Source organism: Sprattus sprattus, assembly GCF_963457725.1.
Source record: "Sprattus sprattus genome assembly, chromosome: 9".
NCBI lineage: Eukaryota > Metazoa > Chordata > Actinopteri > Clupeiformes > Clupeidae > Sprattus > Sprattus sprattus.
Window position 1 is genome coordinate 4,225,353 of NC_137928.1, and position 12,171 is coordinate 4,237,523.

Consider the following 12,171-nt stretch of genomic DNA (forward strand, 5'->3'; position numbering starts at 1 on the left):
TTATTTGTCCGGAATGTTCTTACTGTGCCAACCATATATCTGCTGTTGCCATGGGCAAATTTACCATAGATGTCTATCTGTATGGTTTATTCTGTATGGTTTAGGCACTCTGAGATTCTTTTGAATGAAAAGTGCGTAAAAAATAAAATGAATTATTATTATTTATTCCCATTCTGTGGCATTAGGGAACATGGAGAGGGTCAGAAGAACGGTTGCGTCCCCCGCTGTGGTGAACCCTAGTGAGGCTTGGGGTATGTGGGGTTGGTGATGGTGGTGGGCCTTACGAATGCTTATAAAAAGTCAAACAATGCTGATGTAATCTTAATTATTTAGAATATTTTACTCACCTTGAGTAGTGTAACGGAATACAAATTGCAAATGGAGTTACAAATGACTTATTTTGGCGGTGGGCCTTACGAAAGTACAGTACGAGTCAAAAGTTTGGACACACCTTCAATCTTTTGGAGATGTTTTTTCTTCACTTTTATTATTTTCTACATTGTAGATTAATACGGAAGACATTTAAACTATGAAAGAACACACGTTCGAATGATGTTCTAAACAAAAAAAGTGCTATCTACAATGTAAAAAATAATAAAAGTAAAGAAAGAAATTCTCAAAAAATGAGAAGGTGTGTCCAAACCTTTGACTGGTACTGTATATGCTTATGAAAGTCAAACAATGCTGATGTAATCTTAATTATTTAGATTATCTAACTCACCTTGAGTAGTCTAACAGAATACAAATTGCAAATGGAGTTACAAATTACATTTTCTGTCGTGGAATACATTTACATCTGAACACACCCCTGGTTATAGATCAGATGCAGGGAGACAGAAGAATGTTAATCTTTTTGAAAAACACATATACACAAACTCATATGTCTTCCTTCTGTTTTAAGATTTAGATGCTAATACCTCATCTCCCCAAACATATTCTGCTCCATCCTCAGTCTCCCTAGAACATTAGATTCTGAGAATATTGGATTTTAAATGAGATATTACTGCATAAATGCGCCCACATTTCCTGTAGTTGGGTTTCAAACCCCCATCTAGTTCTGCTGCGGCAGCTCGGTTGGCAGCAGAGGCACGCTGTAGAAAGACTTAAATCAAAATCCTTTCCTGCGTAAATGATAACAGACGCATCTCGCGCCCTGGTTTAACTGTGATCACGATTTTGAATGATTCACTGCGAGAGGAATAAGTCAGAGCTGCACAGCGCTGTGAATCTTGTGAGGCGGTGATTGAAAGAAAACAAAGAGGATTGGACTAAATGGTTCCGTGCACTTGGCACCCGCGTCTTCCCCCCAGATATGCTCTGGCCAGCCTCGCGTGCTTCCGGGTTTAATTTGAATTTGAATTGAAATGCTTCTGATTCTAGAATGGAACTCAGCCATAGTATTCCGTCTTGCATTCATTACGAACCTGCCTAGTTAAAACAGTTTTTTTATTTTTTTTTCACACAAAGCAAATGAGGCTGGCTGAACTCTTCCCTACTGCGCCTCCAACTGACTTCTGTTAAGACTGAAATTTAAGACTTTGGCAAAAATTAAGTTCTCAATCAATTGGGGTCACTTACACATAGCCTTTTCTGAAGCACAGATTGCTCAGCTGTGCTAAAGTAGTCTACTGACAGAGCTCTGCGTGGTCTTATTCTAGCTCCTCAATCAGGCCTGTCTATCTTCTCTCTGTCTCAAACTCTTTCTCTCGAATCCCTCATTCAATCTCTCTTTACCCTCCTCCCAATCTTCTGTCAATATCTGTGTCCTTCTTACCTATCCTGCCCCCTTCCCTATCCGTGTGTCCTTGTGTCCTTCTTACCGATCCTGCCTACTTCCCCGTCCTTGTGTCCTTGTGTCCTTGTGTCCTTGTGTCCTTGTGTCCTTCTTACCTATCCTGCCTACTTCCCCGTCCTTGTGTCCTTGTGTCCTTCTTACCTATCCTGCCTACTTCCCTGTCCTTGTATCCTTGTGTACTTGTGTCCTTCTTACCTATCCTGCCTACTTCCCCGTCCTTGTGTCCTTGTGTCCTTCTTACCTATCCTGCCTACTTCCCTGTCCTTGTGTCCTTCTTACCTATCCTGCCTACTTCCCTGTCCTTGTATCCTTGTGTACTTGTGTCCTTCTTACCTATCCTGCCTACTTCCCCGTCCTTGTGTCCTTGTGTCCTTCTTACCTATCCTGCCTACTTCCCCGTCCTTGTGTCCTTGTGTCCTTCTTACCTATCCTGCCTACTTCCCTGTCCTTGTATCCTTGTGTACTTGTGTCCTTCTTACCTATCCTGCCCACTTCCCTGTCCTTGTGTCCTTCTTACCTATCCTGCCTACTTCCCTGTCCTTGTGTCCTTGTGTCCTTGTGTCCTTCTTACCTATCCTGCCCCCTTCCCTATCCGTGTGTCCTTGTGTCCTTGTGTCCTTCTTACCTATCCTGCCCCCTTCCCTATCCGTGTGTCCTTGTGTCCTTGTGTACTTCTTACCTATCCTGCCCACGTCCCTGTCCTTGTGTTTTTTCTGCTGTCTCCTTTTGTTCGTCTCCTTGTTTGTCTCCTCCTGTTTTTTTGCCTCCCTATTTTTTTCTTCTTCTGTCCTCCCCTCTCTCCTCTCCTTGCACCTGTCTTTCTCCCCCTCCTCCCTTGTGTCTATCTGTCTGCTTTCTCTTCCTCCTCCTCCTCCTCCTCCTCCATCCCCCGTCTCCACACCCCTGTTTCATCGTGTCGATCTCTCTGCTCTCTCTCTCACCTCCCCCTTTTCTCTCTCTTCTCCATGGCTTCTGTCCTATCATGTTTCTATTTTTTTTACTCCGGTTATCCCCCTCTTGATTCCATCCGCCCCTCTCTCTCTCCATCTCTCCACTTTCTCACTTCCTCCCTCTCTCCATCTCTCCACCTTCTCACTTCTTCTCATCTCTCTCTTTTTCGACTTTTTGTCTTCCTCTCTCTCTCTCTATCAATTCTCTCTTCACTTTCTCTCTTCCTCTCTTCCTCTCTCTCTCTCTCTCTCTCTCTCTCTTCACTTTCTCTCTTTCACTCTTCCTCTCTCTCTCTCTTCACTTTCTCTCTTTCTCTCTTCCTCTCTCACCTCTCTCTCTCTCTCTCTCTCATCCCTCTCTCCAGACCCCACTGCCCGCCGCACAGCCAAAGCCGGCCCCGCCACCCGCAGTCGCTACGCCAGCCAGTGGACGCTGAACCGCCCGCACCCGCCCATCTCCTCGCACACGCTCACCACCGACTGGAGGCTGCCCACGCCCCGCGCCACCGGCTCCGTGGACAAGGAGAGCGACAGCTACAGCGTCAGTCCCTCCCAGGACACAGGTGAGGGGGGGGGGGGGGGGATACCGGATGCCCTTAAATTATTTCCACATCTACAGACAAGATAGCATTTACAGTCTCTCAGATGTTGACTCTGAGGTGACAGAAGTCAATGCCAATGTGGTGACACAGCGTTAACATTAAGGTGCTAAGTACTGCAATACTGTCCTAATCTTTTAAGCCGCGATGTGAGTTTATATGAAGTTAAACTTCTCGGGATACAGTGGTACAGGAGGTAGAGAAGTCGTTTAGTAATCAGGAAGGTTGCTAGTTCGATTCCCTGTGGAAGCGTACTTGAGCACGACACTGAACCCCTAATTGCTCCTGATGTGCAGTGTGCCATGTAAATGTAAAATGTGTATACATCCTTGTAAGTCGCATTGGATAAAAGCGTCTGCTAAATGTAATGTAATGAAATGGGATAGGCACCTTAAGGGCATAAACATGGCAGAGGAGCCATGGGCACGAGGGGGCATTTAGGAATTCAGGAACAGTCACCGTAAAGCAACATTTAGTTATTAAACCCCTAATAGATTCACAGGGAGAAGTGATCATTAAACCTCTTCTGAAGGAACAGTCACCGTAAAGCAACATTTAGTTATTAAACCCCTAATAGATTCACAGGGAGAAGTGATCATTAAACCTCTTCTGAAGGAACAGTCACCGTAAAGCAACATTTAGTTATTAAACCCCTAATAGATTCACAGGGAGAAGTGATCATTAAACCTCTTCGGAAGGAACAGTCACCGTAAAGCAGCATTTAGTTATTAAACCCCTATTAGACTCACAGGGAGAAGTGATCATTAAACCTCTTCTGAAGGAACAGTCACCGTAAAGCAACATTCAGTTATTAAACCCCTAATAGACACACAGGGAGAATTCAAAGCGGTGATCATTAAACCTCTTCTGAAAAAAGACGGCTAAAGTGCCAGCCTGTTCCAGATGAGGGGGGATAGAGGGGGCACTCAGGACCCCATAAAGCCAGAACTCCGCCCCTATGGGCAGGCGGGATAAAGCCCAGTGATCGGATGGGATGCAGGGAGCAGGCAGATGGAAATTCTCAAATGTAACAAAATGAATGTAAAGATTTAAGTCAGCTACTCTGATATTCTATTTTAGGAAGAGAACATTTGACTGATTAGTATGTCTGATAGACCGGCATTCACACTGACGCAACAGCCTTGTGTTGGTAGTAATAAACAGCATTCAGTTGTGAACCAGTGGATGTATAGTGAAACAATCCTGCCCTAAGGCTAAACAGTCTCTGCCCCGCATATTATTGCATGTCAGTCGTGCGTCTGCTGTACCGTTTCATAATTATACCAATAGTTTGAATATTATTGGTCCGGAATGTTCTTACTGTGGCAACTGTATATCTGCTGTTGCCATGGACAAATTTACCATAGATGTCTATCTGTATGGTTTATTCTGTATGGTTTAGGCACTTTGAGATTCTTTTGAATGAAAAGTGCGTTAAAAATAAAATTAACTATTATTATTACGTGTCTTAACACATCCGGTCGTTCCGCACAGACCGAGCACGGAGTAGCATGGTGTCGACGGAGAGCGCCTCGTCCACCTACGAGGAGTTGGCGCGGGCCTACGAGCACGCCAAGATGGAGGAGCAGCTACGGCACGCCAAGTTCACCATCACCGAGTGCTTCATCTCGGACACGTCGTCGGAGCAGATGACCGCCGGGACCAACGAGTACACGGACAGCCTGACGTCCAGCACACCCTCCGAGTCGGGGATCTGCCGCTTCACCGCCTCGCCGCCCAAGCCTCAGGATGCCAGCCGCGTCATGAACATGGCCGTGCCCAAAGCCCACAGACCCGGTGAGAGACGGCGCACGCACGCATGGGCTGGTACGGGTGACGGGATCACTTTTCTTTTTATTATTTCTGTTTTGTTTTGCTTTAGATGTAGAATTTGGTATGATTTATGTTATGATACATATAGTATACTATATGTTTATATACAGTATACTACATGTACTATATATATACCATATAGTGTATATATGTATATATATATAGATATATATATATATATACAATTCATATTATGTTTATATACATGTATATATATATATATATATATATATATATATATATATATATATATATATATATATATATATATATATATACACATACATGTACAGTATATATATATACACACACATGTTTGTATTTATATATATATTTAATAGTTTTTATTTCTTTGGGAACAGGGCAAATGGGAATGTTATCATTTTGCCTGATGGATAGTAACATATAGTATATGATATATGAAGCTTATTTCTTTTCCATTGTTTATTTCATAATATTATTTTTTATTATTTGTTTTTTTCTTTTTCATTTTCTAACTAAATGTGTGACCCACCGTGTGAGTGTATGAGGCTTCAGCCACTTAGGTGATGTAGTGGTGGGTTTGGCAGCGTAGGCGAGGGTGTAATTAAATAATTCTGCAGGCCAAATTCCATTAGGATGCCCTGACGTTTTATAGGGTGCTATGCTTTATTGAATTAGATCCTGGTTTGAAAATTATGAGATTGTCTTTAAAGTTTTTTAAAAAGCATATTCAGCAATTTTTGGAAATGATTTGGGGATAGTGCGAGGGAGGAGAGAGATAGTGTTTGTGTGTGTGTTTGCGTGTGTGTGTGTGTGTGTGTGTGTGTGTGTGTGTGTGTGTGTGTGTGTGTGTGTGTGTGTGTGACTAGTCACCTCGGCTGACCTCGTGTCTCCCCACGCTATCCTGGTGGGTGTACGTTAGTGTATTTGCTAACCCACATTGGTAGACCACAACCTGAAACATACACTCCTTGAAACAAACACACACACACACACACAAACACACAGACACAACATAAAAAACACTGTCTCCCCTGGTCTGCTTGTGTGCTTGTCAGTCTCGGCCTGTGGGACTGCGAGTGGAACACACTCTCACACACACACACACACACACACACACACACACGCACGCACACACACACACACACACACACACACACACGCACACATAACCTCTCTTACACACACACACACACACACAGAGACACACACACACACACACACACACACGCACACATAACCTCTCTCACACACACACACACACACACACACACACATAACCTCTCTCACACACACACACACACACACACACACACACCTGACATGTCTCGGTCTGTGCGGCTGCAGGGGAAGGTCTGGTGGAGTCCCAGACAGGCCTCGTGTTTCAACTCTCGGCTCACCTTTCGCCGCTCTTTGCTAATTGACGGCCTGTTGTGTAGATGCAACCGCACACGGTTGCTGTAGAGTGGCCATCTCGACCCCCTCACCCCCCCCCCCCCCCCCCCACCTCTCCCCGACGCATGAGGGCAAGCTAAGGCTATCTACCATATCTCGTTCCGGAGGGTATTGTCTATCGAAAAACAAAACGGCACTTTTGACGCAGACAATGAAGTTGAAGGGAGTCCTTCTTTCTTTTCCTGTCCCAGTATGACATCAGCACAGTGTGCTTCTCTCTGATTGGGCCAGACCAGGCCGTATTTCACAGAGGCTTCAGGTTGGCATGATGCCGCGATCGATCTGGACACTCTTAAAAGGCTCGCTGATACCTAACAGAGTCTGGGGGGTTTGAGTCACCAGTGCTTTCACACAGAGAGGTCAAGGGGTCACACTGAAGTCGTCTCAAGGATGCAGACAATGTTTTTGTGTTGAGACATTGTCTCAAGTAGTTTAGTTCAATTCAGTTTTATTTACAGTATATAACGCCGATAGCAACTGAAGTCGTTGCTAGGCGTTTACCAGAGCGCAGAGCCTGAACCTTGGACCACTGAGGCGGGCTGAAACTGGTCAGTCTTTCAGCAACCAGGAACATCCCGGTCAATCAACAGTTGCTCTTGTCCACATCATAGACAGGGAAAACAGTGAATTCATTTGTTTGCCTCCAGAAAAATGTATCTGTAGATTTTGTCTATACCTCAGGAACGTTTTCACACTCTGATGTGTATAAGTCATATAGATGGGGGGGTGCTGGTTGTTCTTGGTAACAAGCACCTTCACAGGTAGAAAAGCTTGGATCTGAGAACTCAACTCAGTACTACCTGGAATACAAATTCACAAGTTTTTGGCAAGCATTCACTCCTAAAAACATATCTGTATGCGCTACTCCTAGCCACAGATTCTATTTCCACTTCAGAGGCAGTCATGTTCACCTCCCCGCAAGTAAACTACTGCTGTGTGTGCCTGCTTAGCACATCAAAAAGAAAGCCTTCAAACCAGACTTCTGTGGTACAATTCGGATGATGGACAAACTCTGCTGCAAAATAACCTCATCAGACAGAACAAGGCAGTCAGATCCTCGTGTTCTACCTAATTGCGTAAGTGAAAAAGAAGTTCAGTTTCGTTGAAGCGAAGCTGACGAGATCTAACGACTCTGTCAGGGACTCATGAGCAGGAAGCAGTTCCATGTACTGAGTCTCTTTTACGGCTCATCTGAGCAGCTCAGCAAATGCTGAGTCTTTCGTTTCTTAGCATAAACATTTACTGCATTGTCTTTCATTTCTTAGAATAAACATTTACTGCATTGTCTTTCGTTTCTCAGCATAAACATTTACGGCATTGCTATTGATCGAGGAGACAAGAAACTGGGGCGATATGATGACTCGTCAAGAGCCGCCCAAATTTCAGTCCATCAACATCAAATCAAACAGTGGATAACAGACGTGTTGCCATAGTGATCAAGATACTAAACCGCCCCTGGACCCGCTTTGTTCTTGTTCCAGTTGTGGTTCTTGATCTACCGTTGTGTGTGAGTTTGTGTGTTCATGGGTTATTTTATGGTTCCCATCAATCAATTTTAAACGTTTTTCTTTATTTCAAAAAATTAAAATCCATACGATTTTATGTTTATGTCCGGGACATCTGATCACTTACATTTCCATATCAGTTGACATGTATGCAGCACTTCACAGATGAGAGCTGCTGTTACTTGGGCCATATCTGGGCCAGACCCAGGCCAAACCCAGTTCAGATCTATCCGGTCCTTACCCTCTTGTGCTGTCAGAACCGAGACCAAACCCAGTTCAGATCCATCCGGTCCTTACCCTCCTGTGCTGTCAGAACCCAAACCAAACCCAGTTCAGATCTCTCTCTGGTCCTTACCCTCCTGTGCTGTCAGAACCCAAACCAAACCCAGTTCAGATCTCTCTCCCGTCCTTACTCTCTTGTGCTGTCAGAACCCAGACCAAACCCAGTTCAGATCTCTCTCTGGTCCTTACCCTCCTGTGCTGTCAGAACCCAAACCAAACCCAGTTCAGATCTCTCTCTGGTCCTTACCCTCCTGTGCTGTCAGAACCCAGACCAAACCCAGTTCAGATCCATCCGGTCCTTACCCTCTGGGGCTGTCAGAACCCCTGGTTGCAGAGCTTGCTGCATGATGGATTTTTCTCTGAGCAATGAATTTATAACGAGCTCCAACAGAGAGGCTTGAATCTATATTTAATTCAATTAAAGCCACTGGCAATTCATCATATTTACTGGCCTTAATAAAGCCAATTAAACACACCGTAAATTATTAAACACTGGGCCTGCAGGAGTCCATAACTCTGTCGAGCTATACTTCACCAAGGTCAAACGTAACATGAGATCCAGTATTGGACATCAAGGCGAGTGATTTTGGTTTTGTGTTGGAGAGTATGGCCAATTAAAAGCTGCTTGTTTCCTTGCCCCATTGCCGATTAATTAAAAAGAATAGAGCAGAAATTAAACACCAGTGGCTCTGTGCAAATTGGCAGGAACGAAGAAAATCTTTATAGACTAGAGCATGTCCAGGGATGAGCCGAGCCAACGAGACAGGATTCGAGACAGGATTCATTAACGGGAGAAGTGGGAAATTGGCTGTTTTGGGCATAAGCCCAGTGCTGATTTTAATACCAATTCTCACTTGTGTTGCCTCAGATATCAATGATTAAAGTTAATTGAAGCTCCTGTTTTAATTACTTTGAATGCAAAAGTTGGCAGTTGGTCTTTGAATCTACTGAAATGCCAACAGCGGTTGGCTCTGAGGTGTTAGCCGTGCCCACCTCTGAAGATTGATCCAGTGAGGGGGTCAGTGTGGGCTGGCTGTGCCTCTGAAGGTTGATCCAGTGAGGGGGTCAGTGTGGGTTGGCGGTGCCTCTGAAGGTTGATCCAGAGAGGGGTTCACTGTGGGCTGGCGGTGCCTCTGAAGGTTGATCCAGAGAGGGGTTCACTGTGGGCTGGCGGTGCCTCTGAAGGTTGATCCAGAGAGGGGTTCACTGTGGGCTGGCGGTGCCTCTGAAGGTTGATCCAGAGAGGGGTTCACTGTGGGCTGGCGGTGCCTCTGAAGGTTGATCCAGAGAGGGGTTCACTGTGGGCTGGCGGTGCCTCTGAAGGTTGATCCAGAGAGTGGTTCACTGTGGGCTGGCGGTGCCTCTGAAGGTTGATCCAGAGAGGGGGTCAGTGTGGGCGGGCTGTGCGTCTGAAGATTGATCCAGTGAGGGGGTCAGTGTGGGCGGTGCCTCTGAAGATTGATCCAGTGAGGGGGTCAGTGTGGGCGGGCTGTGCGTCTGAAGATTGATCCAGTGAGGGGGTCAGTGTGGGCGGGCTGTGCGTCTGAAGATTGATCCAATGACGGGGGTCAGTGTGGGCGGGCTGTGGCTCTGAAGATTGATCCAATGACGGGGGTCAGTGTGGGCGGGCTGTGGCTCTGAAGATTGATCCAATGAGGGGGTCAGTGTGGGCGGGCTGTGCGTCTGAAGATTGATCCAATGACGGGGGTCAGTGTGGGCGGGCTGTGGCTCTCTCTGGAAGCATGGGTCCTAACCTGATTAGGGTTGGGGCTCGGCCGCAGTTGCTACTTAACCGTCTGTTGACAAGAGTTCCCCAACTCCAAGAATATGGTAGCAGGGCCAGTTGATTGATTTTAACCCTTCTCTCTTTTCCTGTGTCTTCCTCTGTTCCTCCCTCTCTCTATCTCCCTCTTTCTCTCTCTCCCTCTTTCTCTCTCTCCCTGTACCTTTATCTCACCTTCCTCCCCCTCTCTGTCTCTCTCCTTTCCTCAATCTTTCTGTCTCTCTTTTGCTCTCTGTCTCTCTTTCTTTCCTCAATGTTTCTGTCTCTCTTTCGCTCTCTGTCCCTCTCTGTCTCTCTTTCTCTCTATCTTTCTTTCTCTCTCTCTCTCTCTCCCTCTTTCTCTCTCTCTCTCTTTCTCTCTCTCTCTCTCCCACTTTCTCTCTCTCTTTCTCTCTCTCTAACTCTCTCTCTCCCTCTTTCTCTCTCTCTCTCTCTCTCTCCCTCCCTCTCTCTCCTTCTCCCCCCTCCTCTGTCCAGGTGGTGAGCTGGTGCACCTGCCCCCGTACCTGCGCATGGACTTCCTGTTGAACCGCGGCGTGGCGGCCGCGTCCTCGTCCTCGTCGTCGTCGGGCCGCGAGGCCACGGGCCAGACCTGCCTGGAGCCGCAGAAGAGCCGCACGTTGAAGCGGCCCCAGGCGCTCATGGCGACGGCCCCCAAACCCAACAACAACGACTCCACGCTCCCCGCCTCCTCCTCCTCGGGGCCGCCCAGCCGCGAGGTGCAACAGTGGCAGCCAGGGACAGCCTCCACACTGCCCCAGCGCGAGCCCGGGGACCTGGCCCAGGCCCAGGCCGCCAAACTCAGCAGCTCCCAGGAGTCGCTGCTGGACTCCAGAGGACACCTCAAACAGAGCAACAACCCTTACGCAAAGTCCTACACCCTGGTATAACACAGGGGGCACACCTGGGGTGGACGCCCGTCCGCCCCGCCCCCCCCCCAACCCCACTTCTACCCTTAACGTCCCCCCCACCCCGTACCAACCACCCCAGCCCAAATGCCCTGTTTACCACCCCCCCCCCCAAAATCTTTCCACGGGACTGCACTTAAAACTGGACAGCAAAAAGAGCTCTATTGCTAAGAGGAACACTTTTCAAAAACACAGGAGATGAGTGATGAGTTGTACATACATGTTTCTGAAGTCCGAAATAATGGATGGTTTGCTTTGGATTCTGTCTCTTTCTGTCTCTTTGATTTCTCTCTCTCTCTCTTTTCCCTTCTTTTCTCTCTCTCTCTCTCTCTCTCTCTCTCTTTCTCTTTCTATCCCTTTCTATACATATTTCTTTCATACCGTTTTGCTTATTTTCATCACATTTTTGCTGCCCCTTCCTGTCTCTCTCTGTTTGATTTTCTACTCAATTAATCATTTATTTTAACTAACACCATTATGAAGATTGCCAAAATTATTTATTTAAATTGACAGAGAAAATACTTTTGAATTTATATCAAGGATAATTCTATAGTCATTATTATTATTATATAAAATAGAAAAAAAATATCTAAAAACAGAAAAAAAAGAATCGGAATCAAAGTCTTCTCTGTGGGACGGTATTCCATTCTTTATTCATTACTTTTTTATGTCGGAGTGTGATTAATGATTGACTTAGCTGTTTTCTATGGCAACGTCCAATGAGATCGGAGGACAAGAAGAGTAATAGAGAGGCTCACGCCCACCTTGTCCAGTCCGCTCAGATTGTCATGTTTTTACATTTCCAAGGATTGCATGGAGGACAGAATAAAAAAAAAATTATGGCAACTATAGTTACGGCTGGAGACCTAAAAAAGAGGGTTTTTGTCACACTAGGGGATTATCATAATGTTAATAATATATAAATATATCTATATATATAAAGAGAGATCATTTTTATTTGTGGATAATACAGGGAGAAATGATTTGGTCAAAAATAAAGTCCTTAGTCATGTTTGCACTCATCTTGTTTTGATTAGGAAGACGCTGGGTGCTCCTCTCCTCTCCCCCTCTCTCCATCC

The 12,171-nt window shown here is 45.8% G+C and overlaps 1 protein-coding gene across 3 annotated transcripts in view; it reads left to right on the forward strand.

Moving 5' to 3' along the window:
- dscamb (Down syndrome cell adhesion molecule b) overlaps positions 1-11,074 on the forward strand; it is a gene marked incomplete at both ends in the record, with an annotated part of 158,730 nt that extends 147,656 nt beyond the window's left edge. For all 3 annotated transcript variants that reach the window (XM_080844787.1, XM_080844788.1, XM_080844789.1), the window contains 3 exons: positions 3,111-3,308; positions 4,839-5,141; positions 10,662-11,074. In XM_080844787.1, coding sequence (XP_080700913.1) covers positions 3,111-3,308; positions 4,839-5,141; positions 10,662-11,074 — 914 coding nt within the window. The remainder of the gene's footprint in view (positions 1-3,110; positions 3,309-4,838; positions 5,142-10,661) is intronic.
- Positions 11,075-12,171: the final 1,097 nt, after the last annotated feature.